Source organism: Elephantulus edwardii, unplaced genomic scaffold (genome assembly GCF_000299155.1).
Source record: "Elephantulus edwardii isolate Elephantulus edwardi_28Jun2011 unplaced genomic scaffold, EleEdw1.0 scaffold00308, whole genome shotgun sequence".
NCBI lineage: Eukaryota > Metazoa > Chordata > Mammalia > Macroscelidea > Macroscelididae > Elephantulus > Elephantulus edwardii.
The window spans coordinates 2558430-2569423 of record NW_006400058.1 but is presented as its reverse complement, the minus strand read 5'-3'; the positions used below and the strand labels follow the sequence as shown (position 1 = coordinate 2569423).

Genomic DNA, 10994 nt, shown 5'->3' with positions numbered 1-10994 from the left:
AAATAGATGAGGAAAGAACTGTCTAATAGAAATATATGATTAGGTATTATTTGCATGACAACAGTCCAGAATAAAAGCTGCATAGAAAAGTGGACTAGGGGGCAGGGAAAGGGAGTTTAGTTAACTGTGCAACAATGAAAGAATCTTTTTAAAGAGAAAATTGAACTGGAGTGGGTACGGAGGAAAATGTACAACAATGAAAGAATGGAAATCCAAGTTTTCATTTAGTAACCACAATAGCTTTCTGAAACGTGTCTCCTCTCCCTACCCTTAGTCCTGTCCATCCTCTCCGGCCTGGACCTTGTTAAAGCTTCCTCTCCAATGCTTGCCTGAGCAGAGAGAAAACCTTCCCACAGTGAGGGCCAAGAAGAGCAGAGAGATGATGGCAGCCAGATGGGGCTTCAAGGGCCACAGTGAAGGTGTTACCTTTTATCCTGGCCACATGCCCAAAGTATGTGAGATGGATAGATTCCTTCATTCCTCAAATACTTAAAGTATGACTATTACAACACGGAAGCTCTGGTGCCTTCGGAGAGTTCTGATGGCTTAGTCGTAAGGAATTGTATTGCCAAGGCAAAAGAACACAGTTCAAACCCACCAGCAGCTCCATGGGAGAAACATGGGCAATCGCCTCCCATGTGATTTACTGCCTCCAAAAATCCTCTGGAGGGTCAGCTATGGGTTGGTTCTAAAGGCATTCTGGTGACACAGTCCACAGTAAATTGCACTGCTAATCTACAGGCCCTGGAGGTAGCTCCGGTGGTCCAAAGCCACCAGTGGCTCCACAGGACAAAGATGGGCAGCCTCTTTTGATGTACAGCCTCAGAAACAAGCAAGAAAGTCAGCTGAATGAGAATGGACTTGAGGAGAGTGAATTTACTTAGAATAAGGGGCAAAGTCCACCTTTACAGCATTTTCAAGGCAGGCAGCACAAAGACTAAATGGAAATGTGTAGCATGTCAGAATGAATTGAAAACAAAGCTGCTGTTTTATATACCTTCCAGTGGGAACTGACCTACAGCTGCCCTCCAGCAGTTACTCTGAGACAGACATAACAGGGCAGATTGCCCATCTGGTGGGTTCAAACTGTATGCCATGAGGGTGGCAGCACAACTTATCACTAAAGCAGCCCACACTAAAAAAGTCCACTGTCACTGGCTCCATTCTGACTCGTAGAGGTCCAACACTGGGCTCCCGGGGGTCTAAGTCTGAGAGCAGACACCTTTATCTTTTTCCCCAAGGGGCTGAATAGTCAAGCCACAATCCGTTGGTTAGAAGCCCTGCCACACCACCAGGGTTCTTTACATCAGAAGGGATAGGATATACTGGGCAGATCACAGTATTCAATGAATCGGCAAGGGCCATAGGAGCATAGGAGGGGAGGGAGCCCACCTGCAGAAGATTCCTGGCTGGCATAGCTTGTCACATCTGTCTATCACTGGACTTCAGACCTGCTCAAAACTTATCAAGGGTGCCCCCTTCTTCCATACTCAAGACTGGAGGGCAGATTTGAATTCTTCTTAGAAACTTCTGAGCCTCTTATAAAATCCTGAATCCAGTTCATTTTGGCCCAGTTTCAAAAGAATTTTAAACAGTGAAGAAAAGTTCAAGTATACCACTGCTCCATGGTAGAGATGGGCAATCTTCTCTCGTGCAATTTACAGCCTCCTAAAACCTACTGAAGGATCAGCTATTGACTCAGTTCCAACTTGATGGCCATGAGAAAGATTAAAAAAGAGCAGAGTGCTGCAATCTGTTAAGGCACACAGCTTGAGGCCACCAGCTGCTCTGTGGGAGAAGGATGGGCAATCTCCTCCCACGCAACCAACTGCCTCTGAAAACCAGAGGGTCAGCTATTGGTCAGTCCCGTTTCTACGGTACACAACAGCAGCTCTAGATACAAGGAGGTTCTGGGTACCTATTGGTAAGAAGCTGCACTACAATCTCAAAGGCATATGGTTCAAATCTACCAGTTGCTACATGGGAGGACTGGCAATCTCCTTCTATGAAATTTTTTGTTGTTGTTGAGTACCATCAAGTCAGAACCAACTCATAGCTGACCCTCCAGTGGGTTTTCAGAAGCAGTTAATCGCATGGGAAGAGACTGCCTATCCTTCTTCTGCGGAGCAGCTGGTAGATTCAAACTGCATGTCTTTGGGATTGCAGTGCAGTTTCTTACCAGTAGGCCACGAGAGCTCCCTCCCATGCAATTTACTGCCTGTCAGCTGAGTCGGTTCCAACATGAGGGCACACAACAACAGCATGAGATGCAAGTGGCTCTGGTGGCACGGTCCATAGAGTCACCCTGCTAATCCAAATGCTATACTTCTCTGGTGGTTTGAATCCACTGGCTGCTTCTTGGGACAAAGATGGGTAATTCTCCATGAGATTTACAGCCTCAGAAATCCAATGGAGAATAAGCTGTGTTAGCACCAACTTGACAGAAATGAGACAGGCAGCAGTAGATGCTGTTGGACCATCAGCGGCACTTTTAGGAGAGTCCAATCTATGACCAGTATGGCATGGTAACAATTTCCATGTTAATACAGACAAATGGATAGAAGTGCAAAAAAGATTTAATCTGGATATGGATTTTTCTATTTATTCAGTCATTCAACTAAAATAACTACTTATACACCATTGTAGAAGTGAAAACGAGGCCGGGAGGTGTCTGGCCCAAGGTCCCACAGCTATCATTTAAGGAGTGCCTCACTTAACTCTAAAACTTATGGAGTAGATGGTACCAGTATTTTATAGATGTGGAAACTGAGGCACTGAGTTAAAGTAACTCACCCCAAACCATAGCCAGCAAGTTGCAGAGCTTGGATTTGAACTTGAACAAGCCAGAAGCCCACACTGTTAAAACAGAGCTCTGCTGTCCAAAGTGGGGGGTGGGCAGTGACCATTTCAAAACCAAATGAAATGTAAAATCCTGGTTTGCCAGCCATATTAGCCCCACATCAGGGAGCCCAGTGGTAAGAAGCGCTGCTAATCCAAAGGCAGGCAGCTGGAATCTACCAGCTCCTCTGTGGGAGAAAGGTAGACATTCTCCTCCTGCAATGCACAGCCTATGAAAGCTGTTAGAGGAGCAGCTATGCGTTGGTCCCAGGTGAGTGGTGAGCTGAACTGAGCTGCTATTCTGATACTCACTCTAAGTGACCACTCGCTGCTGTACTGAACAACACAGAGAACATGGAATGCCTCATGCAAAAATTTCTATCGCTGCCACTGCTACTACTGTCTGCCTGTTTTAGTTAGAAGTCAATGTTTGTAAATTAGGAAAATGCATGGGGAAAAAACCCCAAAACCATATCAACTCGATTTCTAGCTTCTATAAAAGAAAATCAGAAGATGAAATAAGTCCAGGCCTACATTCCTAAGTGACCAGACTAAAGCAGAGTAGGCCCACTGTCCTGTGATGGGGACAGTGGCCCACCAGAATCCCAGGGAGCCCATACTTCACATATTTATAAAGCAGCCTGGAGGCTACTTGTCTGCAGAATTCAAGATTCTGTCCTCACTTCTCTCCACAGGTGGAGTCTGGAGTCAGAGAGGGAGCAGCACATTTTTGCAAATCACATAGCACAAAGGAAGACACAGGACCCAAGCAGTCCGATTCCCAGGTCGGGGAAGCGGCCCACTCTTTTCTTTGCAGCCCGTTTGGCTGCTGCAGGAGAAGGATGATAACCCTTGTGTCCCTAACCTCACCCCAATGCCCCCATCTGGAGACTCTCCGGACACAGGAGCTGTGGCATCTGGTATGGACTTTATTGGACACGTGGCTTCCCATCTCTTGGGTCTGGGAGCCCCGGGGCCAGGACCCAGGCAGTAAGTTTGAGGTGGCCCAGGAATCAGGGCTCTTTGGAGCGAGGCCAGAAGCGGCTGGTTAGAGAGCCAAAGAAAAGCTTCTGCTTGCTGGACTTGGAGAGCTCGGCCAGGCGCTGCTGTTCCTCCTGTGGCAGACAGGCAGATGGAGAAGGGGAGTCAGTCCAGAGCCAGCAGCTTCCTCTTGCGACTCCCACTCATCCTCATCCCAGGGACCAGGGACCAGCACCCTGATCTGAACCCCTAGGCTACGATCTCATACAAAGGATTATCCCAGGCTCCAGGGATCTGGCCCGGACACTGGCAACAACCAACTGTGAAAAGCAGGTGCTCTGGCCGAGGCTCAAATCTCAGGTGTTCAGGGGCTCCCAACTCTCATTATTCCATTTCCAAGATACGAAGGGTCCCCAAGCTTGGATGCTAACAAAACCCTGGTCCGAACCTCAGGGGCCTTTTCCCTTGGCTGGATGGTCCTGTGACCTGAGCCAACAGAACTGAAGATCCCTGCTGGTGCTGGGGTACCTCAGGCCTTGATCACTAAGAACCTCTTCTCTAGGCACTCAGGGAATCCAGGAACACAGCCGAGTCTAGTCACTGTCAGCATATCCCTGGAGATCTTGTCCTCAAACTCACCCCACGCCCTTAGCCCTCTTCTCAAATACTAAGGTGCCATTAAGACCATTTGATGTCTTTTTTCAGACCCCCGGGCCTTCAGAGACCCCCCCAACCCCAGATCTGTCCTAAACTCCATAGTCCACCTCCACAAAGAACCACCTGGCTTAGGCATCAGGAGCACTCACCTGCTCTAACCGGCTCTGCCGCTGCTTAAAAGCTTCCAGTGGGTCCTCCTCCAGCGCGTAGTGCTCCAGCACTGTCCGGACATCCTCCACGCCGTTCAATGCAATGGCTATGGGCATAAGGGTAGGGAGTCAGCGGGCAGAGGGAGGCATGGCCTTCATGGAAAAGGTCAGACACTGGGGCTCCGTGCTCCTGAAAGGGTCTGAACCTGGAATATACTCAAGCACCCCCTAAGCACTCCAGAGGAGCGACTAGAAAACTTCTAAAGACTCCCAAGATGCTCCCAGATCTCCTACTTCTCAAGGGCCCAGTGTTACACTTAAGACAAGCCAGAATCAAATGTCCCTCATCCCTTCTGAGGGGCAAGGGGCCCAAAGGTCAGCCTCACTCTTGAGAAAGGCAGACAGGTCCAACAAGACCCGGTCGTCAGAGTTGCCGTCCCAGGGCCGCAGGGCCACCCCGTTGTAAGGCTGCAAACGGAAGGCTTCCTTCTTGCAGTCCACAACGACCACACGGGCTGGGTCTCGATTCAGACAAGAAATGTCCTGGAAGGGAGAGGTAGATCAGGTGACTGCCCGAGTCCCTTCCTTCCCTGCAAGTAACCCACAGAAGAGACAGAAAGATAGACACAGAACACACTCTGTGGATCCCCAAGACCAGGCTTGTGTAGAACACATCAAACTTCCCAGGAAGCTGGGGAGCTAGTCACACACAGATTCCAAGAATTCCCACCCAGACTGATGTCTCCACATAGAGGGTGGCTGAGAGGAAGGAAGGAGCCAGACAATTCCCAGGAAACTAGAATATGCTGGCTCCTCAAAGGTGTGAGAACTTCTCATCTGGATACAGAGGTGCAAGCAGAGCTATAAGAAATAGGCACACAGACATTCACACCACACAGGCCTAGACTGCCAAACACATGGACACACAGACACTCCCAACCCCTGAACCCTTCAGAACACCCGCCCCAAACCTACAAAGACAGAAATCCATGAACACTTACTCATGGTCTTCTGGACACTGGATACAAAACTAGTTTAACTTTGGGTCAAACAGACACCAAGCACAATCTCATATTAACTATTATAACTATACAGTCCCAAAATTCTGAGGCCCAAATATGCTGACACAGATTCTATGTCTCTACCCCTCAGCCAGGTGGACTGACATAGTGACTGCAGTGATGGGCTCAAGTATGTTGGAGACTGTGAGGATGACACGGGACAGGACAAGGTTGAGATCTGTGGGTCGTCCTCAACTCGACAGCACTCAACAACAATGATCCCTCATCCCTGACTTTCTTCTTTTATAAGATCTCATTTCCCCAGACTTCCACCCCAGTTTCTGAGGAAGGGAAGAAAGGTGAGAGGTCCAGTCCAGGCCTGACTAGCAGGAATCAAAGAGGGATGCGCTTTCTCCAGAGAGGTGCCAACCACTCAAGTGCCCCATCCCAGAAGCCCAACCATGACACCTTAACATGGTGCCCATCCATGTATCTTGTAGCATCCCGAAAGAGGCGGTAGGAGATGAAGCCGTGAGGGTCCACGCTGTCAATGAGAGGAAATGCTGTCTGTATGGTGAGTGGGGAACAGGAGGAAGGACAAGATGAGTTTGAGCCCTGGCCCTCAGCAGCCCCCACCACTCTGACCACCTCTCCCTTGCCCCCTCACCATGCCAGTTTCTGATGTAAAGATGACAATTTCATATAAAGGAGCGAGCTGCTGGAACAAGGTCTCGATGCCTGGACGTTTCTTAAACCTCCAGCCAGTGGCTAGCTAGGGAGGTAGGGTGGGACAGTGAGACACAGAGGCCCTCCTCAAAGCCCCTTTGAGAACAAAGACCAAACCACGAAAATTCCCAGAACCACAGTTCTCCCACTCTGTATTTATATCTCTACAAGGGGCAGGGATAGAGGCTCTGTGAATCTGCAGGATCAGGTCCTAAAACAGCTATCTCCTCGGTAACCCTTCCCACATGTCAAGACACTCATCCCAACCCCACTAAGTGGATACTAGCATTCTTTTCTTTTCACAGCTAAGGAAAGTGAGCCAATGAGAAGGGGTACTTCTACCCAAGGACACATGGCAGAACCGGGGCAGACCTCCAGCCTGGCTCTTGGAACTAAGCTCTCAATGACATTCTAAGATCCAGACCCCCAGAGTTGTCCCCTTAGTCTGCTCTCTTCCCCAGGACCCACCGACCACTCAGGATGCAAAAGGACGCCAGTCAGCTCCAAGACCAGTGTGTAGGGTGGCTGGTAGTAGGGCTCCCGCAGAGGGTCTGGGAGCAAGCAGGGGCTGGTAGGCTCAATGATCATCTGTGAAAGATGGACAGTACATACAGGGCGCCCTCAGACAGAAGTCAGGGGCTAAAGAAGAGAAGGACTGTGGACAGGGAACCAACTTACCTGTCGATAATCTTTGAAGTATTTGTACGTCCGGCGCAACTGCTGCACCAGGATGGGATCTAGAACATCAGGGCACAGAGGAATGTGGAATCAGTCCCTGCTCAAGCACCCTCTCAGACCAAACAGAGCTTTGTTTGGCTACCAAACCATCTTACAAACCTACCTGCTTTGAACTAGTTTGTTTCTAGGTTCAGAAATAAAAAGCAGTACAACGATATAAGCACCAGGTAGAAAAGCAAAAGGTATTTCTCAACCTGCTCAAATTTCACCCAAGGATTTACATTAACACAGCACCCCAGGTGTAAAGCAGAATGACAGTACACCCCTATAGCTACTTGAACATTACATGCATTATGTTTTAGCAACAGACTGCTGACATTACAAAATACATCTGCTCCACTCTGATCCACTGTGCTTCCAATCTGCTCACTTTTGAGCCACACTGCTGAGTCTAATTAGACTAGAATAAACAGATATGTATTTTTAAGTTTTAAACTGGCAGTTTTCAAACGGTGGCTAGGCAGGGCAGAGGGACATTTTAGATTGCCACACTACTGACACCTAGTGGACAGAAAGGTCCAACATGCAGTTAAAAACCAGGTGCTACAAAGCAGACCAGAGGGCCACAACAAAGAATTAACTTCAAAACAACAATGCTAAGATAATGAATCCATCTTAAATCCACTTTGCTGTTGTGTGCCACAAAGTCAGAACTGACAGAGGAGGAGACTATCCATTTTTCTCCTGTGGAGCAACCGGTGGATTCTAACTGTGTGCTTTTGGTTTGGCACACAGTTCTGCAACCTCCAAGCCACCAGAGCTTCCTAGTAAATCCAGTTTACTGATGACTTACTCTACTCACATGACTCTACTTCATGTAGTATACTCAAACCAAGTAAACCTGTGGGCTTGCCTTTCGAAAACAATATGGAAGCCACTTAGGCTAGTAAACACGTAACTTGTTTATCTGCTCATTTTAGTGAATTGATTAGTTCAAGACTGTGTGCATCTTTCCAGATCCAGCAGCATCGTTATATTTACATGCCCATTTACAAACATCCACAGCACAGGACAGAACTGCCCCACAGCATTTCCGAGGCCGAAATCTTCCTGGTAGCAGATAATCATACCTTTCTCCTATTCCCCAGTACAAACAGGTGGCTTAAAAAAAATTTTTTAACCCTGCCTGGGAAGGGTTGGGTGTGATAGGAACTGGCAACTAAATTTGTCAGAAACTCCTCACTAAAAGTTGATTAACCAGAATGTGTAAGAAGCCATTGTTTTGTGCAACAATGAATGAATGGAAATCCAAAGTCTCTGTAAATTTTCACTGAAATTAATAATAATTTTTTTTTTTTAAAAAAGAAGCCATTGTTTTGGAAATAAGAGAGCCGGATGAGGTGAGGATTTGGGGGAGAAGTGGCTGTCATAAAGAGGAGGTTAAGGGCTAGAGGCTCAGATCTGAGGAAGCCATTTATCTAGCATGGGCCCTTCCTTTCTCTCCAAACTCCCCCCTCCCCTCCCTCATCTGGAACTGACCATCTGCTCTAGCACCGAGGGGCCAGAGAAGGGGACTGGGTTTTGTATTGTAATGTCCCTCTCCTCCCAAAGCTATCCAGCTGCCGATTCTCTTACCCTCCAATGGGAGGAGGGAAACAGGAAGGGGGTGCACCAGGTGGGGAGAACATAGCCCTGCACAGGGCAGGCAGAGTTGGCAGGACTGTAGTGGAGCAGTGGTGGATCCCCGAACCAGGGCCTGTTTACTTACCATTGTCAAATTCATCAGGAATCTGCCAGGAAAAGAGACAATAGGGGTTGATGAAAGCAGGGACAAGACCCTACCACATCCCACAAAAGGAATCTCTACTGAAGACGACCAGGCAATGGGTGCCTAGGAGGAAGACACTCCAAGCACTAATTGGCCTGTGTAGACCAGAGAACCCCTTCCCACAGCCTGATAAGACTGTATCCCTAGCATGACATTTGTATCCCTCTCCTCCTCACCTTGGCACCAGTTTCATCCACAGAGTTGTTTCCTGCAAGGAAAGGAATGAATGAGAATAGGAGCCCACTTTTCTGGGTCCTGAGGGAGAAATAGGACATGGAGACTGGACTCCTGGGTTCTGGGACCTGTCTTTCCCCATCTTCCCCTCTTCTTATGAGCTGCTGGTAAGCTAGTGCAGGAGTCAACTAGTATGAACACAATCTCAAAGAAGGGAGAAGAGAGAATCCCTCCTCTTCTGAATAGGTGTCCTAGTTGGCTCCCTAGTGAGGAAGGAGCATGACTAAAGAGAAATAAATAAAGCTCCAGAGGGAAGGTCTGATGATTGAACAGGAGACCAACAAGATAAAGATGGAGACAAGGGTGTGCTCCTCACCAAAGATATAGACGATGCTCACAGTCCCACCAGCCCCTAGCAGCCCTGCAAGCCAAAGCGCAACCTTCTTGGCGTAGCTAGGGCCCTCAGAGTTCTGTTGCTGGTGCTGCTGCGATCCCTGGGCCTGAGTGCCTCCATGGCTTCCAATCTCCACAGCCTGTGGATGAGAAGAGGGCAAGCTGGCCAAAAGAGGAGACAAACCTAGAGTGATCTGGACACCCTGACCCCTAAATGGAATCAAGCTCCAGAGCTAGGTGCAGATGCCCACACAGTCTCCAAGGATCCTGTTCCTGGAGGGGACAGCAGGGAGGGATGGTCAAGAACTAGACTGTCAAATGCCTATAAGAGTACTAGAAATACTGAAGGCAACAGGACTGACTGAAGGGCCTGAATCCCAGAAAAACAAGGGAGAGAGAAGGGATCTGAGGACTTTGGCATTTGGACATCTGGAAAGAGGGGACTGGGCGGGAAGACATCTAGATTGCTGGAGCTCATGGGAGCAGGGTACTGAGTGGAAGGGATGGGAGCCGGGAGGAGCTAAAGGGTGTAAGGCATGGAAGTGATGGGTCGTGAGGTCAGATCGACTAGTTAGTTTCCTGTCAAAACGGAGAAAGGTCAAACTAGGAGCTCGAATGCCTACGCCACCAACACAGAAAAATTACTTACCCACAAGGTAAAGCTAGGAAACCAGTGTCATGGAACCCTCCCCTTCAAGTACTGCCAGAGAAAGTACCGAGAGGGGACACAGGCGACCTGTCCTCCACCGCACCCACGTGGGTGAGAGATGAGATCCAGAAGACGCATTTAGGCTCCCAACATCCAGATCAGGGGACTAAGTGATGCTCACTCCGGGAAGCGGAGATGCGCCCAAAACGCGGGATGCAGTGATGCTCCATTGAGCACCTTCTAGGTGCGGCGACCAAAATCCTCGGGGGACAGAGTCCCTCACGGAATCCCGAGAAGAGCCCTCACACACGACGTATCACCCGCCCCTGTCCCGCTCACCTGAGCCGGTGCCCGGGGTGGCGGCGTCGCCAGCCTCGTGCACAGTCCCCGGGCGCCGAGCAGCAGCCCGCTCCGCAGGCGCAAGATCAGCGTTGCCGAGGCCGCCATCTTGTACTGACGTCACGCTGCCCGCCCACCCACTTCCTTTTTACCCGCCCCAGGCCGGAACCACAGCCAATGAGTGCGTCGAAAAGGGGCTGGTGGACGGGAGCTCGAGAGAGACAAAGGGCTTCAGCCGGCCTACCGCGAACCGGCTAAACCTTGGTGCCCTGGGACCCCAGGGAAGGGTTACGGTCACCTGGCACCACGCCCCACTTCGGGTTGTCCGGCGCTCTGCCGCATTTGCAACAAGGTGCGGCGGGAATAAAGGGTCACACCCATTGCTGAAGTAAAATCGAAGCCATATAAGAGAAGCATATAAGATTATCCCAATAGCTGCCTTATGTGTCCAAAAAGCTAAGAATCCGGAAGCTCTTCTCGCCCTCCGGCGGGTGTGAAGATGGGGCGGGGGTGCTTTCACTTCCCAGTTGATGAAAGCGGACGCCTGCAAAGTGGACTGAAAAATCGATCCTTCCCAAATT

The 10994-nt window shown here is 49.4% G+C and overlaps 1 protein-coding gene across 1 annotated transcript; it reads right to left on the bottom strand.

The window, feature by feature from the left end:
* Positions 1-3744: 3744 nt before the first annotated feature.
* TIMM50 (translocase of inner mitochondrial membrane 50 homolog (S. cerevisiae)) lies at positions 3745-10628 on the bottom strand. Its single transcript, XM_006901091.1, has 11 exons — positions 10414-10628; positions 9409-9565; positions 9035-9066; positions 8799-8820; positions 7031-7089; positions 6821-6940; positions 6294-6398; positions 6095-6193; positions 5012-5168; positions 4626-4732; positions 3745-3953 (listed from the first exon to the last, which is right to left on the bottom strand). Exons 1-11 carry the CDS (start codon positions 10519-10521, stop codon positions 3852-3854), a joined length of 1068 nt encoding a protein of 355 aa, XP_006901153.1. The 5' UTR covers positions 10522-10628; the 3' UTR covers positions 3745-3851.
* Positions 10629-10994: the final 366 nt, after the last annotated feature.